The sequence below is a fragment of the Leguminivora glycinivorella genome, chromosome 14 (assembly GCF_023078275.1).
Source record: "Leguminivora glycinivorella isolate SPB_JAAS2020 chromosome 14, LegGlyc_1.1, whole genome shotgun sequence".
NCBI lineage: Eukaryota > Metazoa > Arthropoda > Insecta > Lepidoptera > Tortricidae > Leguminivora > Leguminivora glycinivorella.
In genome coordinates, this window is record NC_062984.1 from 21,764,648 (window position 1) to 21,790,836 (window position 26,189).

At 41.0% G+C, this 26,189-nt stretch overlaps 1 protein-coding gene across 1 annotated transcript in view; it reads left to right on the forward strand.

Annotated features, from left to right (window-relative positions):
- Positions 1-8,582: 8,582 nt before the first annotated feature.
- The window catches only part of LOC125233105 (dynein axonemal heavy chain 3-like), an 84,586-nt gene continuing 66,979 nt past the window's right edge, over positions 8,583-26,189 (forward strand). Inside the window, 18 exon segments of the mRNA XM_048138967.1 lie at positions 8,583-8,778; positions 9,060-9,173; positions 10,050-10,247; positions 11,003-11,144; positions 11,616-11,754; positions 12,181-12,356; positions 13,174-13,377; positions 14,264-14,500; positions 15,383-15,470; positions 16,132-16,339; positions 18,471-18,685; positions 19,367-19,557; positions 20,116-20,300; positions 21,152-21,315; positions 22,040-22,138; positions 22,810-22,967; positions 23,821-24,013; positions 24,491-24,717. Coding sequence (XP_047994924.1) covers positions 8,583-8,778; positions 9,060-9,173; positions 10,050-10,247; positions 11,003-11,144; positions 11,616-11,754; positions 12,181-12,356; positions 13,174-13,377; positions 14,264-14,500; positions 15,383-15,470; positions 16,132-16,339; positions 18,471-18,685; positions 19,367-19,557; positions 20,116-20,300; positions 21,152-21,315; positions 22,040-22,138; positions 22,810-22,967; positions 23,821-24,013; positions 24,491-24,717 — 3,134 coding nt within the window.

The window sequence follows — 26,189 nt, forward strand, 5'->3', positions numbered from 1 at the left end:
AAGGCATACATATTATGGTGATTTTTGTGTTTTAAAAGGAACAGCATTCATTTAGGTAAGGAACAGTGACATTTGGTGCAGTGGAACTGCTGATGATGGCCAGAACGGAACTCTTCAAATATGAACGGCACGCTTATAGTGACTTTGGTATTTTTATAAGAACAGCAAGCACGTTCGTCCAGAACAGTAACATTTGGTGCAGTGGAACTCCTGATGATGGTCAGAACCGAACTCCTCAAATCTGAACGGCACGTTTATAGTGACTTTGGTATTTTTATAAAAACAGCATGCACTTTCGTCCTGAACAGTGACATTTGGTGCAGTGGAATTGCTGATGATGGCCAGAACCAAACTCCTCAAATCTGAACGGCACGCTTATAGTGACTTTGCCATTTTTATAAGAACAGCATGCGCTTACGTCTAGAACAGTGACATTTGGTACAGTGGAACTGCTGATGATAGTCAGAACCGAACTCCTCAAATCTGAACGGCACACTCATAGTGACTGTGGTATTTTTGTAAGAAAAGCATGCATTTAAGTTCAGAACAGTGACATTTATTTAGTTATGTTTGTTAAGCATATTGAGTTTTCAAGTCAAAGTTTGTCAAGCTTTGATTTCTTATAATATAATCGGATTCATGAGGAATTGAGGAAACTCCTCAAACCTTAACGTTATACGTATATTCATTTGTGTTGCCATCTAATAATTAACGCATTAAAAGCAGTTTTAAAAAATACTTACACATTTCTACATAATCCAACATTCGCAAGTAGCTTTCACCAGAACCCGAAAGGCGACGGTTTTTTTTTCTTAAAAAATATTATCTCTCGCGTTATCGACCAATCACAGACGGTTATTACAGACGGTACTAACATTATTTTATAAGCGATTACTAACAATAATGAGATCAATGTTATCTTTATGAAATAAATAAATATATATATATATATATATTACAAAACAATTGGTTGCCAAGTAATTCGATGTTGATACATCGGTGAACGACGCCATTAACATTAATTTTAACTTGAATGATGATATTTTTCGTCCATTGATGATGAAGATGATGACTCATAGAAAAAATATTATACACAATAGTGATATAATTAAGCTTTTCACTCTCGTACCGTACTATTAGGCCACTCAGCAAGCTTCGTGACCTAAACATGGTACTCGACTGAAAAGTTTAGTATTATATCACGATTGTATAAAATACTATTAGAGCTGCGAGAGCCATAGAGATAACTAGCTACGATAACGATATTATCGTAAGCGTTTGTACATTTGGCTACGTACCCAGATGAGAGTTCTCCCGAAGGGTTATATACACGTCGTCGTCGCTGAACGTATGGTCATACTAACTATACTTAGCGATTTCTCGAATAACTCGAATTTCTATTTAAGTAAATTCAAAAGTGGAAAATGTTTGCCCTGGGTGAGACTTGAACTCACGGCCAGTGGCTCGATACTCCAGCGCTCTGCCAACTGAACCACCAAGACTTCATCCAAGCCAGGGAAATATTAGCGTTTTATTTATTAATATTTAACTATAAAATACAAATATAGAGGTTTTACAAAGTTCATACCTGGCTTTTATTGTGGAACATTGAAACCGACCTACGTAAATCAAATTTATCGTGTTACATACGCAATTATCTTAATTGGGCGCAAGTGATTTTAATCTCACCGAAAATGGCAAATGGAAATGGAAAGCCAATAAAACTTTCAATAAATCCTTATCTTAAAATGTTCTCAATCGCAACTTTTAAGAAAATTTTCTCATAAAAATTTCCAGTAATACACGGAAATTTTGAGAATGTTTTGAACTTGGACGATAATTTGATGAAACAAGTTTCGCCGGTAGGAACTAATCGATCGCAATTAATCTCGAAATATCCCTCATATCCCTGCTAAGTGCGTTTTCACATTATCCGATCCGATATCGGATGTCAGACCGATAAACCATAATATTTACGCCGCCATCTTTATTTTTTTCCTTTGAAATCTTTCCGACTTCCGATATCGGATCGGATAATGTGAAAACGCACTAATAGTATTCATAGAGGAAATTTTAATCACATGGCTCTAGAGCATGCGGAGATTACCGGCAACGCGTTTAACCCCGAATATTATATTGGATCAAAGGTCCCAAATTAAATTCGTACCCTCAGTGGTGGTACGTAGATTATTAATGAATATTAAATTGAATATTATAATATTTGCAAAGTTTTAAGTGCTCTGGCTCGTCAATGATTGCACCAAACGTCAAGGTTTAGGAAGGCACGCGTTTTATGAAGACAATTAAAAAAAATGCCATTCTATTTAGTCCGTCAGTTAGATCGTCCGAAAATACTGAACACATATTTTTCGCTTTTTCATCCAAGTTCCGGAGTGGGGGCTTGTGACGTCACTTCTAAGTAAAATTTGTACCTAGGCGTGACGTCACGCGAATCTTCAACGCACTGTACCGTCGTCATTTTTCGTTTACGAGAAAAAAGAAAAAATACGTGTCTAAAATTATTTGATAATCTAACTGACGTGAGTCGTGACTCGTGAGTCTTTTTTTAGTCGTCTCGAAGGTCCTTTCAGACATGTGATAGCCCTCGGCAATATATCGAGGCGGCTGAATGTGTCCCTGATCCTCACGGTTGTAATTTCACGTCTGGGAAGTTCGCTTCTCTTTTTGTTTGTAATGTAAATTTTCCTCGTTCGGTCAAGAATCTTGTCAAAATCTCTCCCTTTGTCCCGATCCGATTTCGGATAACAGGAGATTTAATATAGACGCCTGTAAATTCCGAGCCACTTACAGCGTGTCGAACCAGAGTTCTGTATTTCACGCAAGATTAGCTGATTACACGATGGATCCCTTTTTATTTATGGTCACTCTTTTGTGTTCGAGCAAATCGTGCAAAATGATATCGTATGTCGTTGTTTTGTAGGTAGTTCATTGTTAAACGATAACCGATTGGATATACATATTATTGTAAACAAAAACGAAATGCCGCGAAAGGTAGTCTGGCTCTGTTGCGCCAATACGGAAGAGCGATAGAGATAGATATCTACGAGCGTTTCGTTTCGTGAGCATTTCGTGAGCGTTTGTGCCATTCGGCTACGTAGCCAGTTGTTTTCCTGCCTAGCGTAGCGTGGTTATCTTTACACGCACACCGCCACCTACATAATATCACAGATATTCTCGTAGATACTACTGTCACCTTTGGACAGGAGCGCCTGGATACCAGCTTGGACCCTTTGACTTGGTCCAAAGACGCGTTATGCGGATTGCCGACGATCCCAAAATCACGGGCGGTATTGAACCCTTAGTGCGTTTTCACATTATCCGATCCGATATCGGATGTCGGACCAATATCCCATACATAACAGGCGCCATCTTGGATTATTTCTATTGAAATCCTTCCGACATCCGATATCGGATCGGGCAATGTGAAAACGCACTTAAGTCTAAGAAGAAACTCAGCCTCCTTATGTTGTTGTGTTCTATCCCCTGTACAATAGGTCGTGTTATGTTCTGAAGAACTGTTTGACATGATGCCAGCGTCCACTTTTCATCATCGCACCAATCTTTATACAGTTTCAAATGCAACTGATCAATTTATCGAATTCACGCCAGTCGAAACTGAAGTACTGAACCTTACTGAACTGTAGATAACCAATAGTTATTTGTTATACAAGGGGGCAAAGTTGTATTTTAACGCCGAGTGTGGAATTGAAAAACGAGCAAGTGAAAGGATTCTATAGTTGAACCACGAGCGAAGCGAGTGGTTCGTGAATAGAATCCTGAACTTGCGAGTTTTTTAACACACGAGAAGTAAAATACATTTGCACCCGAGTATAACACAAAACTTTTCCCCTCACTGTAGCGAGGAAACTACAACGCAAAAAACGCGTTTATCACTGCTTCCAGTAGTTCCACAGGTGGTAAATCATCTTCATTACTAGATTCACCTACTTTTATCAATTTTAAAGCAGTTAATTTGACTGTATTCAAGGTCAAATTACTTTACCCACTAGTGGATAAAATGCGTTTTTACCCGCTGGTATTAAAGGACAAAACACGTTTCCGAGCTAGTGAGGAGAAAAATACATTTTTTTATTACGATACTGTAGATAACAAAATACATTCAGAAAACTGTAAATCCTTTGCAAACCGTGTTCCAAATAGACCCATTGTCGTTGTTTCGCGAGCCGCACACTCGTAATGTAAGCGGGGCTAAACGAAACACCATTTGTACGGTTCAGGTCTGGCCGCCGTAGATTCTTCCCGGGAGAAATCCGGTGGCAGCGCTGTAGACCGGGAGGCTAATACGGGTTTACCAAGGTCACTGATTATAGCAGTTTCATCTACTGTGACTTACTTCACAACAGCACAGAATAATAAAGAGTACTATCGTAATAAAAAAATATATTTTAAGCGGGTTACTCACGTATTAAGTCGATATAGCGTTCGACATGTTTCGATCCAATTTTCGAGGATCTTTCTCAAGATGAGAGGATTTTTTTTTAACAGTACTATCGTACAGTATGGCCGCTGAAAGTGCCGCCCACCCCCTCTCGGTTACCTGACAGTTACCGCCTGTCAAAAACGCGAACAATCGACCTGTCATATCTCACTCATACAAGCATGGTACGCGTTCACCTACACGAGCTTAGAATGTGTGCTAGGAACGCGCCTCTTTCATATATTTGATCGCCAGTGTCCGAGGTGTGACAACAGTGACAATTGTCGCCCGACAGTTACATTCCGCCGTTCATAGCCTGTTCAACAAGAAATATTGAGCTAGTTATCAGCCCAGAAATAGGCACATAATGGTCAGTGTCAAGTTTCAATGTCACTATGGTGAAATACCCCACTGATATACCAAAGATTCATGCTACATGCATACATACAATACCTACATACATACATATATTCACCCCTGTATTCTCACACCATTTATGTAATCTTTTCTTAGGCCCCACGGAAGACCAGTGCTGTGGCACCTACTGTGCCGGCAACCTTCAAATCAAGAGTGAACAGGCATCTTCTGGACGAACTCACTCCATCGTAGGCCACGTCTTTGCCTTTGGCTAGTGTGTGGCCAAGAGTAAGCCCATTTATAATAAAGAAAATATGCTGAGTGGTGTCCTTTTGCGACCACTATATCAAACTTTATATATCTTCATGTTGTGATTATGTACTTTAGTATAAGTACCTTCTGGGTTGAAATAAATGTATTTTTTTTCTTACTTCTTTTTTTCTTCTTCGGCTCCTGCACTCGTTGGCAGAAAGCACTTAGCTTAAGTCTTTCGATCTCGCACTGCAGTGAACGGAATCATAGATAAACTACACAGGCGAAATGGTATTCAAACCCTTGTAGACAACGCGATTGCAATTTTATTCAAGATTTATTCAACGTAGGTAAATAGAGCAAAAAATTCAGCAATTTCCTTTTATGTAGCAGTGACTTACCTATATTGAAGCACGAGCATTTCAAGAAGTGGAATCTTGAGCGTAGCGAGGGCTTCAAAGCACGAGGTTTAAACAAGTTTTGCCCCCGAGTAGAACACAAATTTACCACACTGAGACAAGAGACAAAAAGTAGCCTATGTCACTCTCCATCCCTTCAACTATCTCCATTTAAAAATTCACGTCAGTTCGTCGCTCCGTTTTTCCGTGAAAGACGGACAAACAAACAGACACACACACTTTTCCATTTATAATATTAAGTAAGTAAGTAAGTAAGAATGGAAGTATGGAAGCATACTATTCAATATACTCTATGTATGGAAGTATGGATTTGACAGATGACAAGCCCACTAACCATGAAGAATAGAGATAAAGGAGCAACCTCTTTATGTATCAGAAGTGCACATATTAAAGAAAAGATAGGTGGCGCTGCAATCGCAGGTGCATAACGGTTTGACAATCTCTTAGCCTTCTCGGTAGTGACCCCGCCTACGGAGCAAGAGGTCCCGGGTTCAAATCCTGATGAGAGCTTTTTATTTTTTTTCTACAGATATTTTTTCCTCAATTATTTTATTTTTTTAATATCCAAAAATATTTTGTTTAGTATTGAGAAAATTAAAATACTAAAAAAAATCAAAAAACAAAAAAATCGCTGTCAGGACCGAACCTGAGAACATCCGCATACGAAGCCAGCGCACTACCACGGGACTACGTCTTGACTTGCTCAGTCCGACGAAATCAGTCTAGAGTAAAGAACGTTTAATGTCATGTCACGTCTCTGAGTATTGAGCGAGACATGCGCTCCTACCGGAGAGATTTGTAACTGCAATTAATAGGCCTCAGCTGGTAATTTTTGCGACTGTTCTACTTCGACAGATTGTCCTCCTTACCTCTATTCTCCATGCCACTAACCCTGAGTTAAGTGGTTGATGCAAGTGGGCCTTAAATAGTTTTTATGGTGTCTACTATCTCCATGTCGATTTGTTGCTGGCTGATAACACCCTACTGACGTTGCCATACCAACGAGTGGTCGCCATGGCGACGCGTCACTGACTCGTTGACAGCCCGTTGTTTATCTTGTGTACAGTTTTGGCTGTACATAAATAATATAAATGAAGTTTTAAGAAGCGTAGGATTTTATAAGGTAAGTTACTGTGTCAATCAAAGTGCATGTCGGGCCGTGCTTAGTATCTATAGTCGATATTGGTATCTAAAATACTGAAAACTTTCACAAAATCATACTAAATGTGAGATGTAAATCGTCCGAGCTATATTGCTATCGATTAATCTAAAGAATTTCCAGTAGTAAAACTATGGAAACGCATTATATCGCATATAATGAATTTACAATTAATTCCAATTCATCCCGGTTTTATTTCATGAGTAACTATCGTGGTAACCGAAGACAATATTAATTTCCAGTAGCTTAAAGCATTCATTTAGTTTTGCCGTGTAATGTCTTCTCAAACAAGTATTAAGTATTAATAGTAAGTACTTACACTATATCACACCTCGGACACTGGCAATCAAATATATGAAAGAGGCACGTTCCTAGCACACAGTCTAAGCTCGTGTAGGTGAACGCGTACTATGCTTGTATGAGTGAAATATGACAGGTCGACTGTTCGCGTTTTTGACAGGCGGTAACTGTGAGGTAACCGAGAGGGGGTGGGCGCCACTTTCAGCGGGGAGCGGGAGTGGCCATACTGTACGATAGTGCTCTTTATTATACTGTGACTATATTGGTTGTCTATTGTTTGCCCGACAGTCATTTAACATAATATTCATATGCCCGAATCTAACTTGCCTGAATTTCATTTGCCCGAATGATTTGTTTACCATAAAAATTGTATGACATACTGGTTGTTTATCCGAACATTACCTTCCATAATCATACAATGCCAAACTATTTGTTAGCCATATTATTAAGTACAATAATATGGTTTAATATAATATTCAAACGCCATAAGCAATTATTGCCATATTAATTGTTGCCCATATTATTACCTAACCTACTTTCTGATAGCAGTTTCATTTTCCAGGGGGTCACAGTTCTAACCTAACCTAACCTACTTTCTGATAGCAGTTTCATTTTCCAGGGGTCACAGTTCTAACCTAACCTAACCTACTTTCTGATAGCAGTTTTATTTTCCAGGGGGTCACAGTTCTAACCTAACCTACTTTCTGATAGCAGTTTCATTTTCCAAGGGGTCACAGTTCTAACCTAACCTAACCTACTTTCTGATAGCAGTTTTATTTTCCAGGGGGTCACAGTTCTAACCTAACCTAATCTACTTTCTGATAGCAGTTTCATTCTCTAGTGCTTCTAGTAGTGTCGTCTCTGTGATAATTACGAATTCATGATTCATATTGATGATTCTGCCAAATAAAATTATGGCAAATGAAATTCTGGCAAATGGGGGTATCCCATTTTTGACATACCTAAATAGTTGAATTACCTACCTATGCATTAGAAAGAGACGATCCAACACTTAATTGCTATGAGGTACTTTATTATTGATATTTTGTGTATACTTACTACATTCATGTACTAACTATATTCATATATAAAATGTTTATTCAAAACAAGCATTAAATATCAAAATAACAGAAACAAATTAAAACTATACGAGTACTAAACCTAACCTAAGGGGGACTACTGTTGCTCTTCAACTTTAATTTGTATGAGATTTCTGTTCAACGGGTACGTTAGCAATACTATTCAATCTGGGAGAAAAATACTCCGAAATTAAAATTTTGAAAAAACCCCCGACCGCGACATAGTATACCGATTTTTATTAGACATGGCTAAGAACACTCCCGACTAACTCGGCTATCAGACAAAAAAAACTAAATCTAAATCGGTTCATCCGTTTGGGAGCTATGATGCCACAGACAGACACACACATAGACAGACAGACAGACAAACAGACAGACAGACAGACAGACAAACAGACAGACAGACAGACACGTCAAACTTATAACACCCCGTCGTTTTTGTGTCGGGGGTTAATAAAACCCGGAATCTGTATGAGGCGTTTAGGTACGTTATAAATCTTCTGCAGTAGGCAGTCATAAAGAACAATCAAAACTAAATATTATTTTGTGACAGGACAATGGCAAGCGGTGACCGTAAGCGCAAGGCGTTGAACGCCAACCTCTTGCCCGTCGACGCCGAGCCATGCCCTGCCCGCTTCGTGACGCCAGCGCGCAAGCCACCCGGGTTACCATGGATGCCAAGAGCAGGACGCCACTCTGAGTTGGATAAGGACAGCGTACTGCTCAGCGCAGCAAAGAATTTCTACCCTGAAGGTATCCTTTAACGCCTTAAACAGCCATCTACCAATATCTGTCATCATCTACTAAGTGGCTAGATAACGATTTTTGACGCCAGTCCGCAAGCACCCGGCCTGCCATGGACGCCACTCCGAGCTAGATAAGCCGAGCTATATTCATTAACATTACCTATACATTCTTTAGCAATATCCTCTCACATGACTTGTCTTGTCACGTGACTTTCATCACTTTAGCACCTAAAGAGCCCTAATCTATAAATCCTACGATTATAGCCTTAGCTCGCAATTTACTTTTAGGTGAAAGCGAAGGCGGCTGCAGCGAATTCCCGCCCTTAATGCAGAGGAAGTCTTGGACCCGTGGCGTGCCATACCGAGACAGCTATGACCACGTCAAGCCTGTGGACTCTACTGGTAAGATATATACTGTCTCATCACACTTGAGGGCCTTCCGCGAACCATGTTCCATCAATTGCTTGATGTCACACTTGTAACGTACGCAAGTGAGACAAGGAATCGTTCACGCTCGTTTTTGTGCAGAACGTGCAAGTTGTGGGTGAGCTACCTTCTAACGTGTATACCTTCTGAAGCAAAGTATTAAGGGTTCTGAAAGGTCGGCAACACATAAGTGACTCCCCTGATATTGCCTATGTCCATGAACGACGATGACTGCTTCCCATCAGGCGGCTCCTCTGCTCGTTTGCTGCCTAGATTATTAAAAAAACGGTAGGCCCTATGCTAGGAAGAGTCGGATTCTCGCGGGCGACTTTATTGCCAACGCAATTTCTGGTGAGAGTGATAGGCATACCTGGGCTATTTTTTTCAAAGTTGCATGTCCACCCCACTTCTTTTTGGATTTGGAAATTTTTATGTGTTTTCCACTCAGAATCGCAAGCTCTTTCAATCCTAATAGGCGAAAAAAAGTTGCCCAAGGTTTTTTCCCATTTCGTTACCATTTTTTCATACATTTTGTATGGGGGTAACGGAATGGAAGGTTCGAAAAAATGTATGGAAATCTTGGGACTTTTTTTCTCCTATCAGGATCGAAAGAGCTCTCGATTCCGAGTATGAATCGCGTAAAAAATACCCATGTAACAAAAAAAGTGGGGTGGACAACTTTGAAAAAATGGCCCACCTACTTGTTTTCCATTTTTTCCAGTTCTCTGCTGTGCATATTTGACTTATCTACTAATCTACACCCACGCTTCTAGAACCTTTATTATGCCTACACTTGCGCAGTCTTTTCTATCTACATCGTTCCCAACTGATCTGACTATAACTATTACCCAGGTAACTGCTACACCCCCGCCTCTAAGACCATGCGCGTAATCAACATGCCCCCGAAGCGTCGGCCAGCCCCCGTGCTGTACGGGCCGCTGGGGCCCCGCGGGGAGGTGCAGTTCCCGCCGCTCAAGCCGTACGCCGAACGGGTGCGGGAGAGAGAAGAGGCTGAAAGGAGGGAGAGGGAGAAGGGGAAGTTGCAGAAAGGTAACTGTTAACTATTCTTAGTGGGCATTTTTGCGAGAAAAGATACAAAAAACTTTTTTTAAAGGTAAATTTAGTATTTTTCCGACTCAGAATCACAAGCCCTTTTAATCTAGTATATTTAAAGTTAACATATTTCAAACACTTTGTACAGTGGTTACAACGTGGAAAGCATTAATACCCAATAGAAAATTGTGAACCCATATGTTTGTCCTAGGTCGAAAGGGCTCTTAATTTTGATTAAGAAAAATATCTTTACTAACCAGATAGCTAGGTACGATAACGATATTATAATAAGCGTTTGTGCATTTGGTTACGTACCCTGTACAGATGTCATATATACCATAGATCAAGCAAACGTATCTACCTAGCGTGTCAAATGAACTCAGTAAAATCCACTGAGTTGTCCGTCTTTAATCGCAGCTTGCAGCTTTCGGGTATCAATTTTTGTAAGTTGAAGTCAACAAAAACATTAAAAATGCCTCGTTACGTGATATTTAATTGCAACAACACAAAAAATTATGAACACTCAAGGGCCTGAGACATATTTAAAATCACAGGCAAGTAAACACTTCAGTACAAAATCTGACCCGCTCGGCCGCCATACTAATAGATGAACTTGTTTGTTCTATCTAAATCTAATTCTGTGGTACCCTGGTTGTTTACCCTTACTGATCCATTATCAAAACCTACAGGATATTTTTTGATAAAGGGGGCACATTTGGTAAGCTAGTCTATAACGGACTATTTTTCCACAGGTCTGGTACTACTCGAGGACCTGGTCTCCGGTGCCTATAATAGAAGGAAAGAGGCCGAAGCAGAGGCGAGGCGTCAAAAGAGGGAGAAGAAAAGGCGGGAAAAGGAAGCCGCTGAGGCTGCGGCGAAAATCGCTTTGAAAAAGTACCGTTTCTATAATCTTCAAAACATTTTTTTTTTCATGGCAATCATGGCTGAATTGTAAAACACAAAATGTGCTTCGTCTGAAAAAAGGTCTGACCAATATCGAATTTTAACGACTGGTCTGGCCTAATCGATATTGACCCTGTCTGCGAAGCCAATGGCTCTGGGTTCGAATCCCGGTAATATATGGTTATTTATTTGTGTGATGAGCACAGATATTTGTTTTTAAGTCATGAGTGTTTTTTGTCTATATTTCTCGCTGTCTAAGTACCCATAACACAAGCCTTTTGAGCTTACCATGGGGCTTAGTCAATGTGTGTAAGGATGCCCCTCAATATTTTATTAATTAAATCTGATGGTAAAGATTTTTTTGCACGTGAGGCGTGAGGGCCTTTTAGATATGAAAAGACATTCTACCTTTTATAATCATGCATGACTGACTTAGTGACATTAACATTACTTTTCTTACAGGCATTTAGAAAAACTAGAATTCGAGATTCCGAGAGACCCGGATGACCAGAAGTTGGAAATGCTGAGAATAACTGAAGAGGAGCACTACAAATACATTCACCCTAAGGATTTGGAGAGAATCAACTACTACTTGACCACGGTAAATATTGTTTCTGTTTTCATTTCTAATAGAAAGGTTTACATAAAAATATTTACATATTTCAATGTTCAATATTTAATGTTGATTATCTTTGCCTACATGAGGGTGGATGGATACAAGGGAACTGGACTGTGGGAAGAATGATAGGAGAGTGAAAGGTATATGGAAATGACTACTCATAGAGAGGAATGGAAGAAAAATATCTACCGCTCCAACCCCAAATAATGGGAAAAGGGCAAGTGAAAATTCTCATTGCCTACAGTCATCAAGTCGAGTCAAGTTTCTAATGGGTCGGATACGCGCATGTGACACCCCTTGAGTTGCAGGCTAGTAGGTTACGGGGACCGCGTTCCATCAGGCGGACCGTATGCCTATTTGCCACCGATGTGGTATAAAAAGAAATAAAGTCATTGCATTCTTGTCCAGGCTCTCGACGGTAAACATCTACCAGACTTTCCCCAGCATCTATACTTACGAGCAAAGGCGGAAGTAGACAAACAGACAGCACACATAAAGAAGAGATTGCTGATCCTGACGTACCAGGCTTGCGTGAGGCAAAGCCTGGCCGATATAAAGGACTTCTTTCTATGGGCTATGAAAAGGTACCACAGATGTCACATGGCCATAAATCAAGCAAACGTATCTACTTAGCCTGTCAAATTAACTCAGTAAAATCCACTGAGTTGTCAGTCTTTATTCGTAGCTTGCAGCTTTCGGGCGACTATTTTTGTAAGTCTAAAAACCTGTTGTTACCTCTGTTTTATTTGTTTTTGTTTCTTGTATATTACTTGTAAACTTTTTTTTTTTTAATGGGATAGGAGGCAAACGAGCAGACAGGTCGCCTGATGGTAAGCGATCACCGCCGCCCATGGACACCCGAAACACCAGAGGTGTTGGAGGTGCGTTGCCGGCTTTTAAGATGGGTGTACGCTCTTTTCTTGAAGATTTGAAGGTCGTATCGGTCCGGAAATACCGCAGGCGACAATTCATTCCACAGTTTAGCTAGCAAACTATGTGAGGTGTGCCTGTGCAATAAAGAGTATTGTATTGTATTGTATTGTATTGTAACTAACTAGTATGGCTCTGTGATCCAAAGAGGATCTTGGCCTCCAAAACGAGAGCACGCCACTTACACAAACCTTGCGCAGCTTCCAGACATAGATCCGCCATCACACTGTCAAAACCGCTCGGACACTAGCGACCAAATACCTATATCAAACAGGCGCGTTCCTAGCACACAGTCTATGCTCGTGTAGGTGAAAGCGTACTATGCTTGTATGAGTGAAATATGACAGGTCGACTGTGGAGTAACCGAGAGGGGGTGGGCGGCACTTTCAGCGGGAAGCGGGAGTGGCCATACTGTACGCTAGTACTCTTTGTGGTCAAAACTGTTAAACTTCTTCAAAATCTTATTTCCAGGTGCATTCTCTCCTACATATTGGAGGATCCTGCGGAACGCGAGCGTTTGCACATAATGTTCCTACCGCCATTGTGGCCGGCCTGTATCGTCCGCGCTCCAATGCCCTGGCATTCTGACTGTGTGCGCGCGAAACACGCCATCACCTTCCGATACTATGAGGGTAATCCTGTGCTTATAGAGCTGAGGAGAATGTGGCACGAAAGGTAAGATCAGGGTCGCCATGTAGTGTGGGATATTAAAGAACACAATTAACCGGTTATAAGTACGCCTTTATTCTGGATATTGTTCCTAAGTGCTAACGTTTATACCTATAATAGTAAAGCTATGTGAGAGTGTGTGCGGATTAGCGCACACTACAGTTGTGTTAAATGGTCTAAAAACGAACACCTTTGGCACTGATCCGAAACGAACAAAAGGTAGTCGCTCCCGTGTAAATAAAAGAGAGAGCGAGCAATTTATAGTTCATCGCTCAGAGGAGAACTAAGATATGTCATCGCGTCTCTTTTATTCACACGGGAGCGACTATCTTTTGTTCGTTTCTATCACCGATTGCTCATCGCTTACTTGCATTTGGTGGAACCATTGCCATAAGATGATAGTGGATGACCGTTTCTGCGTATAAACTTAATAACACTTCTGTAAATGTATTGAAGCGTTCCCCTGCTACCTGTTATCGATATTGATAATAGGCTAGTTTCCTACTAGTCAAATCAGCTTCTTTTTAAAAACTGTCAAAACGATTCGCTAATGTGGAATTACTATGAAATACTAAGGAGTGACGTCACGGTCAATTTATTCACTTTATATCTTTTTCTTTGACTTATTAGATATGAACTATGTTTAAACATAACTACTGTCCATATTTTTCTTCTAATTATGTGGTGCTTTATTTCGTGCACTGCATAAAATACTTTATTTTAAGTATAGGAAACTAGCCTATTATTATGTCTAAGCGTTGTTACCACTTCCAACACCTTGGCATAAATAACAAAGAGTAGACCATTAATCCTCTCTAACTAAACTTAAGAAAAACCGACTTTGCATGAATATTGTTGACTTGTCGCCTCTAAAATTCACCTTTTCCCACAGGTACCAGAATATGCTCATCTGCGATATGAACAAGATGCAAGAGGGTCTCCCTTTCCCCCAATACCCACACGAGTTCACAGAACGGCTACAGAAGATCTGCGAAGCGTCCCGTTCAGAGCTGGTCGATAATTGGCTGATCGACGTGGCCGATACCATGATCAAGATGAGACATCATTGGTCCGTTTATGTGGCGAAGAAGAAAAAGGAATCCACGTTCCAGGTGGAACAGTTTTTTGCGTAGGTTTCTACTGTTTTCTTTTTCATTTTTCTTCTTCCTCGATTCCTCATGGCCGAGGGTGGCGACCACCTGAGGCCGTTATTAGAGGTATGTGCACTAAAGCTCTATATTCAGCACGGTCATCACACCCCGCGGGGCTGTGGATGGTCACTCCCCCGACCTCCATCCACCATGCCAACCATTTTTAATACGTTTTTCAAGGTTGTCCGGCTCCCGTCTGGTCACCTGTTTAGGTCCGAAGTAGTTAAGGATTCGCTGGACAAGCGGCAGTGAATTTAAATTTTTAGCAGGCAGTTATTATTACCGAATGATTACAACGAACGAACAATTATAGGCCCATTATACACGATGCTCGTGAGCATTGCGAGAGATTTTAACCACGCATTTCTGAGGCTAAAGGAAAGATTTTTTTTTTAATTCACACGAGGAAATTTTGCCGAAAAAAAAATTTTTTTTTTTTACTGTTTTCGAATATATTTTCACATAAAAAGTAAATGTTATTCATAAAACTAGCACTTCAAATAAATTTTGACGTTTATTTTTCTAAAAACCTCATTTTTGAAAGCTTTTATTTCGTACTTTTGGACAGATGTCCAAAAGTACGAAATATAGATATCTATGAGGATAGTGAGACTAATTCTCCATAATGGCATCAACGTCGTTAAAAAAAGCCTTTTGTACTGAGTAAAAATAAGTTTTTTTTTTTAATTGGTCATAACTCTGAAACTAGGCGAAATCTAGAAAAGTGTAAAGGACATTTTAGTCTTAAAATGGGATCAGGAATATGCTCTTAAAGTCTCTCGCAATGCTCACGAGCACCGTGTATAATAAACGATCCAGCAACACTTTTGATGTATACGCTGGAATTTCGTAACTTGCAGATGTATCCATGGATTGATGTCGAAGCAAGTGCGGGATTTGGTGGAACGGAGTGTTTATCATTTTGCTGAGTATTTCTCGTATTACTTCGTAAGTAATTGATCTTATTCTATTATATTTATCAAATATTTTCATTTATTCATTAATGTTTGTTTTTGTCTTCAAATGTTGTATGATGTTGACAAATGTTTAGGGGTACAGTCAGCTGCAGAGAAAAGTAAGTGGGTCTACTTTTCTCTGCAGCTTAACTGCACTAAGATTTTTTTTGCAGTTTCCTCTTTGATTATTGAACATATTGTTGTGTCTATCTTAACACTCGTATTCTGTAGTTTTTCGCCTTCGAATTTAATTTTCCTTATAGGATAGGTGTCCTTATAAGCGCTGGTGGCCTAGAGGTAAAAGCGTGCGACTTTCAATCCGGAGGTCGCGGCTCGTACCAATGAGTTTTTCGGAACTTATGTGCGAAATATCATTTGATATTTGCCAGACGCTTCTCGATGAAGAAAAACGTGAGGAAACCGGACTAATTCCAATAAGGCCTAGTTACGCTTTGGGTTGGAAGGTCAGATGGCAGTCGCTTTCGTAAAACTAGTGCCTACGCCAAATCTTGGGATTAGTTGTCACAGCGGACCCCAGGCTGCCATGAGCCGCGGCAAATGCCGGGATAACGCAAGGAGGATGATGATAGGTGTCCTTATTAGCCACTTCTAATGTTAATTGAACTTTTCATAATGTGCCTTATTATTACCAGGATGGAAACGATTACGGTAAGGAATACCGCGACTACACATTCATAAAGCGGCCACTCTTGCGCATAAAGGCCATCGCTCACCCCGGCTCCACGAACATCACGTTCGACCCACCGCTGGACCAGATGTGGATCCAGATAACCAAGTGGTTCCACTGCATCATCAACGTGGGCAGCCAGCTGCCGAGCGTTGACAGCATCATGTATCCTGGTAAGTATTTTTCTCAGGATACCTCAACTCGCGAGATCAGACAAAATAACTCACGTTGTGCCCTACTGTATTAAACAAGTTGCCAGAGTCAATCACCTCCGCTCCTTCTCTCGCTTGCTTTAACAGAAAATTAAAAATTGGCTTATCGAGCACACATTTTACAGCATAGACGATTTTCTAAGGCTTTAATAATAAATTATTCATGTATTTGAGTTATACCTAGAGTATACCAATGTACTTTTACCTATGATATTAAATCAGATTCTAAATTTGTACTTTTTGTAAATACTTGACATGTAATATTAATATTATACAATAAATGATTATGATTATGATTATTAGGCTTGTGTAGTACATGTAGTAATAGTACAAAAGACACGATTCCCTGCACTGTACTAGACCGAACCACTTCCAAATGATTCTACTGTACATTTAGTACACTCACACACGCGCAACAGAACTCTATTTGACACATCGAACATCGAACTTTCTTTACTTATTCCTTCTAACTTAAGAGCTGTGCTCTTGTCGGTGGAGCAATCTCCAACTCGTCCGGTCCCCTGCCAACTCCTTCACCTTCTGGTACGGCACGTCCCACGCAGCCATGTTAGCCTCGAACGCCTTCACGTACGGCGACCCTCGCATGGTCTGCGACTTGAGGATATGATCGTCCAGCTGCTGCTGTACGTCATCCAAGCCCGTGAGGATACCGATGCCGGTGTCTCTGAGAAGTTGGTTACCAATGTCAGTTCAAAAATCTAAAAATACCAGCGAAAGATCTGGTGCCGTAGCCGAATGGCATTTCTGCGACGCGAAACATAAACGAAACGCCGCGAAAGGTAGTCTGGCTCTGTTGCGACATCACGCAAGAGCGATAGAGATAAATATCTACGAGCGTTTCGTTTCGTGAGCGTTTGTGCCATTCGGCTACGTAGGTAGGGTGAAATAAAAAGGTTCAGTCATAATTTGCACAGTGTTTTGAAGTCAATGAACAACTATTGTTATGGGACCAACGCTGAAATCGCCAGAAAAACATTAGGTTGTTTCATATAAATGAGCGGCATCACTTCAGTCGGAATGTATGGAACAGCCAATTTTTTCGCGGTATCAGTCTTTGACCCATAATGAAAGTTGTTCATTATGACCTCAAAATTGACATACAAAGCATGGCTGGTCCTTTTATTACACCCTGTATAGTCCATACTAATATTATAAGTGAGAAAGTGTGTGTCTCTGTTTGTTTGTCCGTCTTTCACGGCTAAACGGAGCGACGAATTAAAATGATTTTTTAGGTGGGAATAGTTGAAAAGACGGTAAGGCTACATTTTGTCTCTTTCTAACGCGAGCGAAGCCGCAGGCAAAAGCTAGTACAGAATAAATGAGAAGCGTTTGATCCTACCGACTGTGCCATTTAAAATGTATGTGTTTTTTACTGAAATTTATTAAATATGAATTTGTTTGGTTTCCTTCATATTAAATAAAATCCGGGTCTGAAAAATATGATATTATATAATTTTCTGCTACTGTACCTATATACTCGCACGTAGGTGCAATATTTCACCTACAAGTTATCTTGGCTTCCGTACTTCATTACTTATGGTTTTGTTACAACTGACGAATTTTGACATTTATGATTTTGTATTAAATTAATTTAATTGATCCCATAATAGATTCTCAAACTAACAATAGTTTGGCTCTGCGATCCGAATAGGATTATGCCACTTAACCTAATCCTGCGCAGCTTCCTGCCAATTATCGTCTTGTAGCTGACACAGATCCGCCATCACACTGTCTCCCCACCGGTATCTAGGCCTTCCCGCCGGGCAGTCACCAGTTGGTCTTCCCATATAGATTCTAAATTCTAAAAATCAAACGTTATCGATTGATGCCATTAAAACGAGCCTCTCGCTCGTTTTTGCCCAGAACGTGCATGTTGTGGAATTCATGAGGTATTTCCCTTGCACTATATGGGGTTCTTCAAGAAGCAGGTATTTAGGGTTCTCAAAGGTCGGCAACGCATAAGTGGCTCCCCTGATGTTGTTTATGTCCATGGGCGGCGATGACTGTTTCCCATCAGGCGGCTCGCCTGCTCGTTTGCTGCCTATTTTATTTAAAAAAACTATTTTTCTAGGTGCCATCCGACCGAACCCCCAGCTCATGTGCGTGTATCCTGAAGAGCAATACATGACACAGCTCGTTAACAAATCCATCTTCTACTTCAACGTGAACAAGCCTGGCCCCATCGCCTTCTTGTCTTGCTACGTGCCGTATTACTACATTCTGGACGGCACGGCTAGGCAGGATCTCATGGTATTCTTCGCACAAGAACCACCGCCACTCTTGAAGGTAAATTTACTGAACTTGACCTATTTATGTTGACGTAGCAAAAAACACATACGCTTACGATAATATTTCCGTATTGGTGTAACAAAGCCAGACTACGTTTAGATCGGCGTCTGGCGTCAACAATGAGGACTATGAGGAGGCACACTGACATCTTATCCCGCCAGGCGGCGCCTCTGCAAGTGTCTGGGCATGTCACTGTCATTCATATGTGAGACAGAGAGAAAGATATCTTCTTCTCGCTCTCACGTATGAAATTCTTTATCTATGCAATGGATAAATAAGGTGACGCCATCTGTCATAACCTTTGAGTGTGCACTGTTAATCAGCTAGGCCGGCCGAGCTTGAAATTCGCTTTGTACCTATCAGAAAGAAATATTTCTGATACGATAATTTCTGGCAGTAGTAATAGTATGTAGCTTTAGTATTTGCATTATTAGTCATCCGAATCTTAAGAAACCATTCAGAAAGAGCGTTATTTTGCAGTATGACATCATAGTAACTGCTTAGGTCGTTATGATATGAATAATACAGTATTGTAAGCTCCTTTTTACTTCACTATCTAAGTTAAATAATACTTTTGCTCGGTTTGCTGGTTGCTGTACGGCGATATCTCAAAATGATTATTAAAAATATGTGTGTCCCATTGACTATAGGATACGAATAATTTTTTCTCTTCCCCAGGACTTCACAGAGCGCATCTACATGTACGAGGAGATCCGCGATGACATCGCGTTCCTCCGCCGAGATATTCCGTTGAACATGGTGATGCTGGACTGTGCGCCGCTCAATGATACGATGAAAGACATCATCAACGGACTCCGCCAATATATTGTGGATCATTTCATATTGGTCAACAGGAAATGGAACAGAGCGTGAGTGGAAATTTTTTATGTGCGATTCTCTCTAAGACTTTAAAGAATGGTGATTTTGGACTGTAGGTAGGCTGATCAACGAAACGATGAAAGACATTATCGACGGACTCCGGCGAAACAGTAAGGATCCAAGTCTCATTAAGTATAAGTTACGTACAAATTCCGTGGCGTTTATGCTACCAAATAACGGTTCCTAAACCTCATAAAGTCAAGGCCCTAATGGACCCAAGAGATGAGGTATGAGGCGGTTTTGCCAGGTTCACGCCAATACTAGTCAGCCATGTACATACGGTCAACCAAATATTGGCAGTAACAAAAGGCGGCTTTGAAAAAAGTAGGGCTCACCGGCCAATTGTCTCCATAAAACGCGTGCCGTCCTAAGCCTTGACGTTGGCGGAATTATCGACGAGCCATGAGTGCCATGATACTTAAAAATTTATTGAAAATCTAGAGGCGAAGATTTAATTCCCATAGAATTTTGCGACATTTTTGTGCCAAGACGATTTGGTTGACCGTCTATATTATCATCACTGGTGTCTAGTTGTGATGATGTTTCAGCATTTGCAACGTTTACGAAGACATTGCCGCGCGTGCAGGCGAGACTCCCGAGACCACGGCCCAGCTAGTCGACCTTGTCAACTTCATTACCGAGAGCCGAGACTGCGCGCTTTTCGACCTGCGTGAGAAATCGCGCACAACCGCTGAATACGTGCTGTTTCTCATGACGCATGCCCATCTGCACTGTGAGTAGACAAATCCTCCATAGCATTAGCCGCGTAAGCTGAAGACCCGAGTTCGATTCCCGGCTCGGCCACTAGTGGGCCTTGCCGTTTTTTCTTTCGTGTATGATATCTATTTCAATTTACAGATCCTCCATACGTTACTTTTTAAATAACCTAATATTTAACACTAAAGTCTGCATTCTAAGAGATCAGAGTAAAGGTGAACCTGAAGTAGCTAACAAACCACCGCACCGTACGGTGATCTTATGTAAGTGAGAGCGAGAAAAGAACAACTCTTTCTCGCTCCCACTTACAGGATAGTAGGTGAATGACCTTGGTGCGGTGCGGTCATATGCTAGCACTACTAGTCAAGCTCGGATCCAAAGATGTCATGTGGTCATGCCCCCCACCCCTCGAGGCCTGGTCTAGGCATACTAATTGACCAGATGACCCCCACAAAGCTCATCATCCTCTTGCGTCATCCCGGACTTTGCCGCGGCTCATGGGAGATTTGACGTAGTCACTAGTTTTTACGAAAGCGACTGCCATCTGACCTTCCAACCCGAAGGGTAAACTAGACCTTATTGGAATTAGTCCGGTTTCTTTACGATGTTTTCCTTCACCGAAAAGCGACTGGCAAATATCAAATGACATTACGCACATAAATTCCGAAAAATTCATTGGTGCGAGCCGAGGTTCGAACCCGCGACCTCTGGAATGATAGTCGCACGTACTAACCGCTAGGCTACCAGCGCTTCCCACCCCACAAAGCTATCCCTTTCTCTGGTGTCTATTTGTTTTATATTGTTTTTCTTTATGTTTGACAATTAATGATTCTTATTATTCTTCTTCTTTTCTTGAAATATGAATAGTTGAAGACGTAAACCTGAACACGCGCGTGTTCCTCTGGCCGCTGGACATGGAGGACACCATCGACCTGACGCTCAAGACCCTCAACACCAAGAAGTCCATGGCGGAGGACAAGCTGCGCAGCCGCAAGGCCGTCTTCGAGGAGAAGCTCAAGACGCACGAAAAGGTGACCTTGGATTCTTCTTTTTTCTTGAAACATGAACAGTTGAAGACGGCGCATTTTCGCGAGAAGAATCACCAAAAAGGGTGAATCCACATAAAAGTAACGCGAGTCACGACTTCATCGAGTGTTTATTTGAATTATAAATAACTGCATGAGCAGTTTGGCGAGGAACTTTAAAAATGAAAATGTATGTTATCTTTAAATGCTATGCATATATCGGAAAAGTAACACTTATTTAGAGATAGATTATCACTTGAACATGATGCATCGTGAATAAATGAACATGCCATAAAATCGTGACTCATGTTACTCTTGCCGCGGATTGACCCAAAATATTTTTTAAGGTAGGTAAATATAATCCCAAGCCTTTTCGATCTAGGTCAAAAAACGAAAGAGAAAAAATAGCCCCAATATTTTCTATTATTTTGCATACTTTCGACTTTGGAACCGCTACACAAAGTGTTTGAAAAATGGTAACGAAATGGAAAAATTTGGGACGCTTTTATTCAGTTCACTAGCTTTTGGTGAAGGACGAGTTTTTATTAAAGTACCGTTGTGTGAGTAAAACCGTGAAAGTTTAAATCACTTATAATCAGCCAGTTTTATGTTCCCATCCATGTCCAGTTGTATGGGTCCAAATCCTCGTCACCCGAAAACCGACAGCCTTTTGATATTTCACGGTTGTACTAATATTCTGTTAAATACGTTAATCTAATTTCAATTTAAGGACTTGGAGCTGTTCCGGCGCTATGATCCGCCGCTGCTAACGCTGGATTTACTGAAGGAGGTGATCAAGAGGGTTGATGAGATTAACGATAACTTGATGGTAAGCAACGCGGATGCAACAAAAGACGATGTTAATTATACTTCAGGTGCATAGAACACTAGTGGGATAAACTTTATCGCATCGGTGTGTCCCTATCGCCTGTCGCAAAATAAGTGGCTTGGCCGTTTTGAACGTATTGAACAGTGGGCATACTTTAAATATTTAAGACGGCTGCGAAACGGCCAGACCACATATTTTAACTAAAGTTAGAAGCTTGGCTCTACATGAGATCTTGATAACTTTATGTGAGGTTAGCCTTATGGCATCGTCTTGGCAACTTTTTACATGAAAATGTTTATGGGATATATGAATTCTACTAGCTTTTTCCCGCGGCTTTGCTCACGTTAAATTCGAAAATTGCAGAATGCTCCTTTTAGGGAAGTGAGGGGTTAGAAAGAGGTGAAAAGTAGCCTATGTCACTCTCCATCCCTTCAACTAAGTATCTCCACTTAAAAAAACACGTTTCGGCACAATGCGCTCCTTGTTGCCGTGAAAGACGGACAAACAAACAGACATGATTGTTATTATTCTTCAGAGTATTGCAACGTGAGAACTGTTTACATCGCCGTTTTACCTAAAGATTTTGTTCAATGTATTTTGAGTTATGCTGTTAGTTTAGTAAGCATATGTACATATTACTACTTAGATAGTGAATTTCTTTGTGTATACAGGACGACAAACACGAAGCGGACGACATAACCAACGAAGAACAGCTATTGGACCAAGACGTGTCCGTGTACTTCAGTCTCCAGACCATGTTGGCCGGCATCGAGCCCTTCCACAAACTGTGGCACACTGCGTTCGACTTCTACGATGGTTATGAGAAGTGGTGAGTTAATCATAATCATAATATTTATATACATATATACAATCACGCCTGTATCCCATAAAGGGGTAGGCAGAACACATAAACTACTAAAAGTGCCACTAAATTTGAAAGAAAACGAAAACTTCATTGCAACAGGTTGCCAAACCTACGCCACAATTTAATCCATATCCCATAATCATAATATTTATTCGCAATAAACTCAAAAACTACACATTATGCAATAAAGTATGACTAAATCTACAAATGTACAAAAGATTGGTAAGTTTATCACGAAATGGTCATAATGCTGAACTCCGAGGTCGGCGCTGATCCTCCGACGAGACCATTTGTGAGACGGAGGCGGTATGGCGGCCTACTGTAAGTTGAATGGCTGAACGCATCTATATCCATCCCTATAATCGCGTCAAACTCAAATTTCAGGGTATATCTACATGCTACATGTCATATATACTCGGAATGTATGAGCTTGGAAGGTTAATTTTCTTGTTTAAACCTTCTAAAGTCGAAAGGTTTGGATGGATCATATCATAGTAAACGTCCTGCTACTCGACACTGGAGATATTTTAATCTGTTACTTATAAGTAGTTGGACACTTGAAACTTTACTGTGATTAGAGAGCGTTTTTCTTAGTATAAGGCCTGAGTGCATGCTCAGAGGAGCGGGGCGTGCGGCTTCCGTGTCCAACAATTGAAGCTTACAAGTTCCTGAGTCCTGAGGAACTTGTACCTGAGTCGACGCTGCGCGTAGATTGCACGCTCGCCCGCCCCGCCAAAACCCTGTCGATCGGTCCGCACCGAACGACCACTCAGACCTTACTCGTACATCTACCCTCAATGTACAAAATGGCCAACAGGTACCACGGTCCATTCATGGGTTTAGACGCGGACCAGATCGCCGAGGATGTGGAGGCGTGGTGGAAGTTACTGTACAAGCTGGGTAAACAGCTGTTCGAGTATCCCGGCGCCAAGCGCATCGCAGACATGGTGCGAAACAAGGTGGAGAAGTTCAAAGTACTCCTGCCGGTGCTTATCGGAATATGCAACAAGGTATGACTGCAAAATGTTCCATGCTTTAGACCAAATACCGCTCAGACGTCCACTAGTCCACCGAGGACGTAGACGCGTGGTGGTAGCTGCTCTACAAGATGGGTAAACATAAACAACTGTTCGAGTATCCTTGCCCCAAGTGCGTTGTTGACATGATGCTAAACAAAGTGGAGAAGTTTAAAGTACCAGTGCGGAATATATACAAGGTATGATCTTTCAAGACAGAAATTTTATATATACATAGACACAGGATAGGGTAATTTGCAGGTATTTCTATAGGTTTAGAAAATATACGTTTAGGGCATATTGAAGGCTGGAAGGTTTTGCCAGCAATTTGGCTGTAAACATTTGAACTTTGGACCATAAATGTACTGTTATTTTCTTTAACTCTTTCCATTCCATTTCAAAATCAGTCTAAATATCTAGTGCAACCTACACAGGCAGTTCCACTGTCCAAATAATTTGTTTAATTTGTAGGGCATGCGCGAACGTCACTGGGCCAAAATCAGCGATCTTATCGGCCAGCCCGTAGTCCACGACCCAGAAACCAGCCTAGCCGACATGGTGGAGCAGGGTGTGCACGTGTTTGCCGCGCAGCTTGAAGAGATCGGCCAGTACGCCTCCAAGGAGTACTCGCTGGAGAAAGCGCTCAACAAGATGAAGGAAGAATGGGTGGGGGTCAAGTTCGAGGTCGTGCCTTACAGGTAGGTCTTGCTAGGCCAAGTATCCTTGTCGATCAGACTGTAGTCCATGAACCAGAGACCATAACCGATACGGGGAGCAGGGTGTGCACGTGTTCGCCGCGCAGCTTGAAGAGATCGGCCAGTACGCCTCCAAGGAGTACTCGCTGGAGAAAGCGCTCAACAAGATGAAGGAAGAATGGGTGGGGGTCAAGTCATTTCCACTTTCACTGCTAACGGAAATATATTATTTTAGTTATAAATGGTGACTGTAGGAGGAGATTGCGCTGCGTAAATGCAAGACAGGGGAAAGATTTGACCAAAGTCTTAGCCATACTGGGATATACCTAGACTGGATGAATGTGACAGTAGAGGGTGGGTGTAAAAGATCAACATTAAGAGATAAGTATATTTATTAAAATAATTCATGAATATATTATGAAAGATTGCATATGCCTATTTGAATCAATAAGTTATTGCTCTTTGAGTTACATTATTTCTTCAGAAAATACTAACAGTACAAATCGGTACAACGGTTTCATTAAGCTGCGTGAACCCTTTTTTTGACACGTAGAAATCTTCATCTTTGAAGTGTCTGTAACTTATTCTAGATCTCTTGCCAGGCATTCACTATCATTTCTCTCTAATTGGGGAGCTTTTTTCCACAGTTCTCAGCGAACAGCATCTTGTCTTGTGAGAATCTAAGTGGAAAGTATAACAAATATTGATTATTAATTTGACATAACTTAGAACAAAAAACAGAAAAGGAAAATACAAATATGTATGTAAAAATAAATTTATTACAATATAGAAAATAAATAAGTTGATAAAATAATCTACTTCATTTGGCATAACACAATCCCTATTATCACCGTAATTTAAAAGGTCGTATGTCGTATGAAAATCGTAATCAGTTGTTACGTTTTTACTTGTCACCGTATTATTAAAACATGTTACCAAATTTATTCATCATTTTACTGAAGTTATCTGTTTACTTACATGTGGAATGTGATTCCACTGGCTTTAGAATGGCCAAAAAAACTTTTATACCACTTAACGGCATACTAAAACATTTTTATTTATTAAAAAACATCGTTTTCGTGCAACGATTTTGCCATCCGTCACTGATTGTCATCTCGGCCGAACTGAGGTACCCAATCGAGTACTTTTTACGCCCCGCCTACGTTAGGGTAGTTTACGTTGGGCTATTATTGAGCGGACAGAATGCTTCCATGGTTTTTTCGTTCACTGGGGTCAAGTTCGAAGTCGTGCCTTACAGGTAGGTCTTGCTAGGCCAAGTATCCTCGTCGATCAGACTGTAGTCCATGAACCAGAGACCATAACCGATACGGTGGAGCAGGGTGTGCACGTGTTTGCCGCGCAGCTGGAAGAGATCGGCCAGTACGCCTCCAAGGAGTACTCGCTGGAGAAAGCGCTCAACAAGATGAAGGAAGAATGGGTGGGGGTCAAGTTCGAGGTCGTGCCTTACAGGTAGG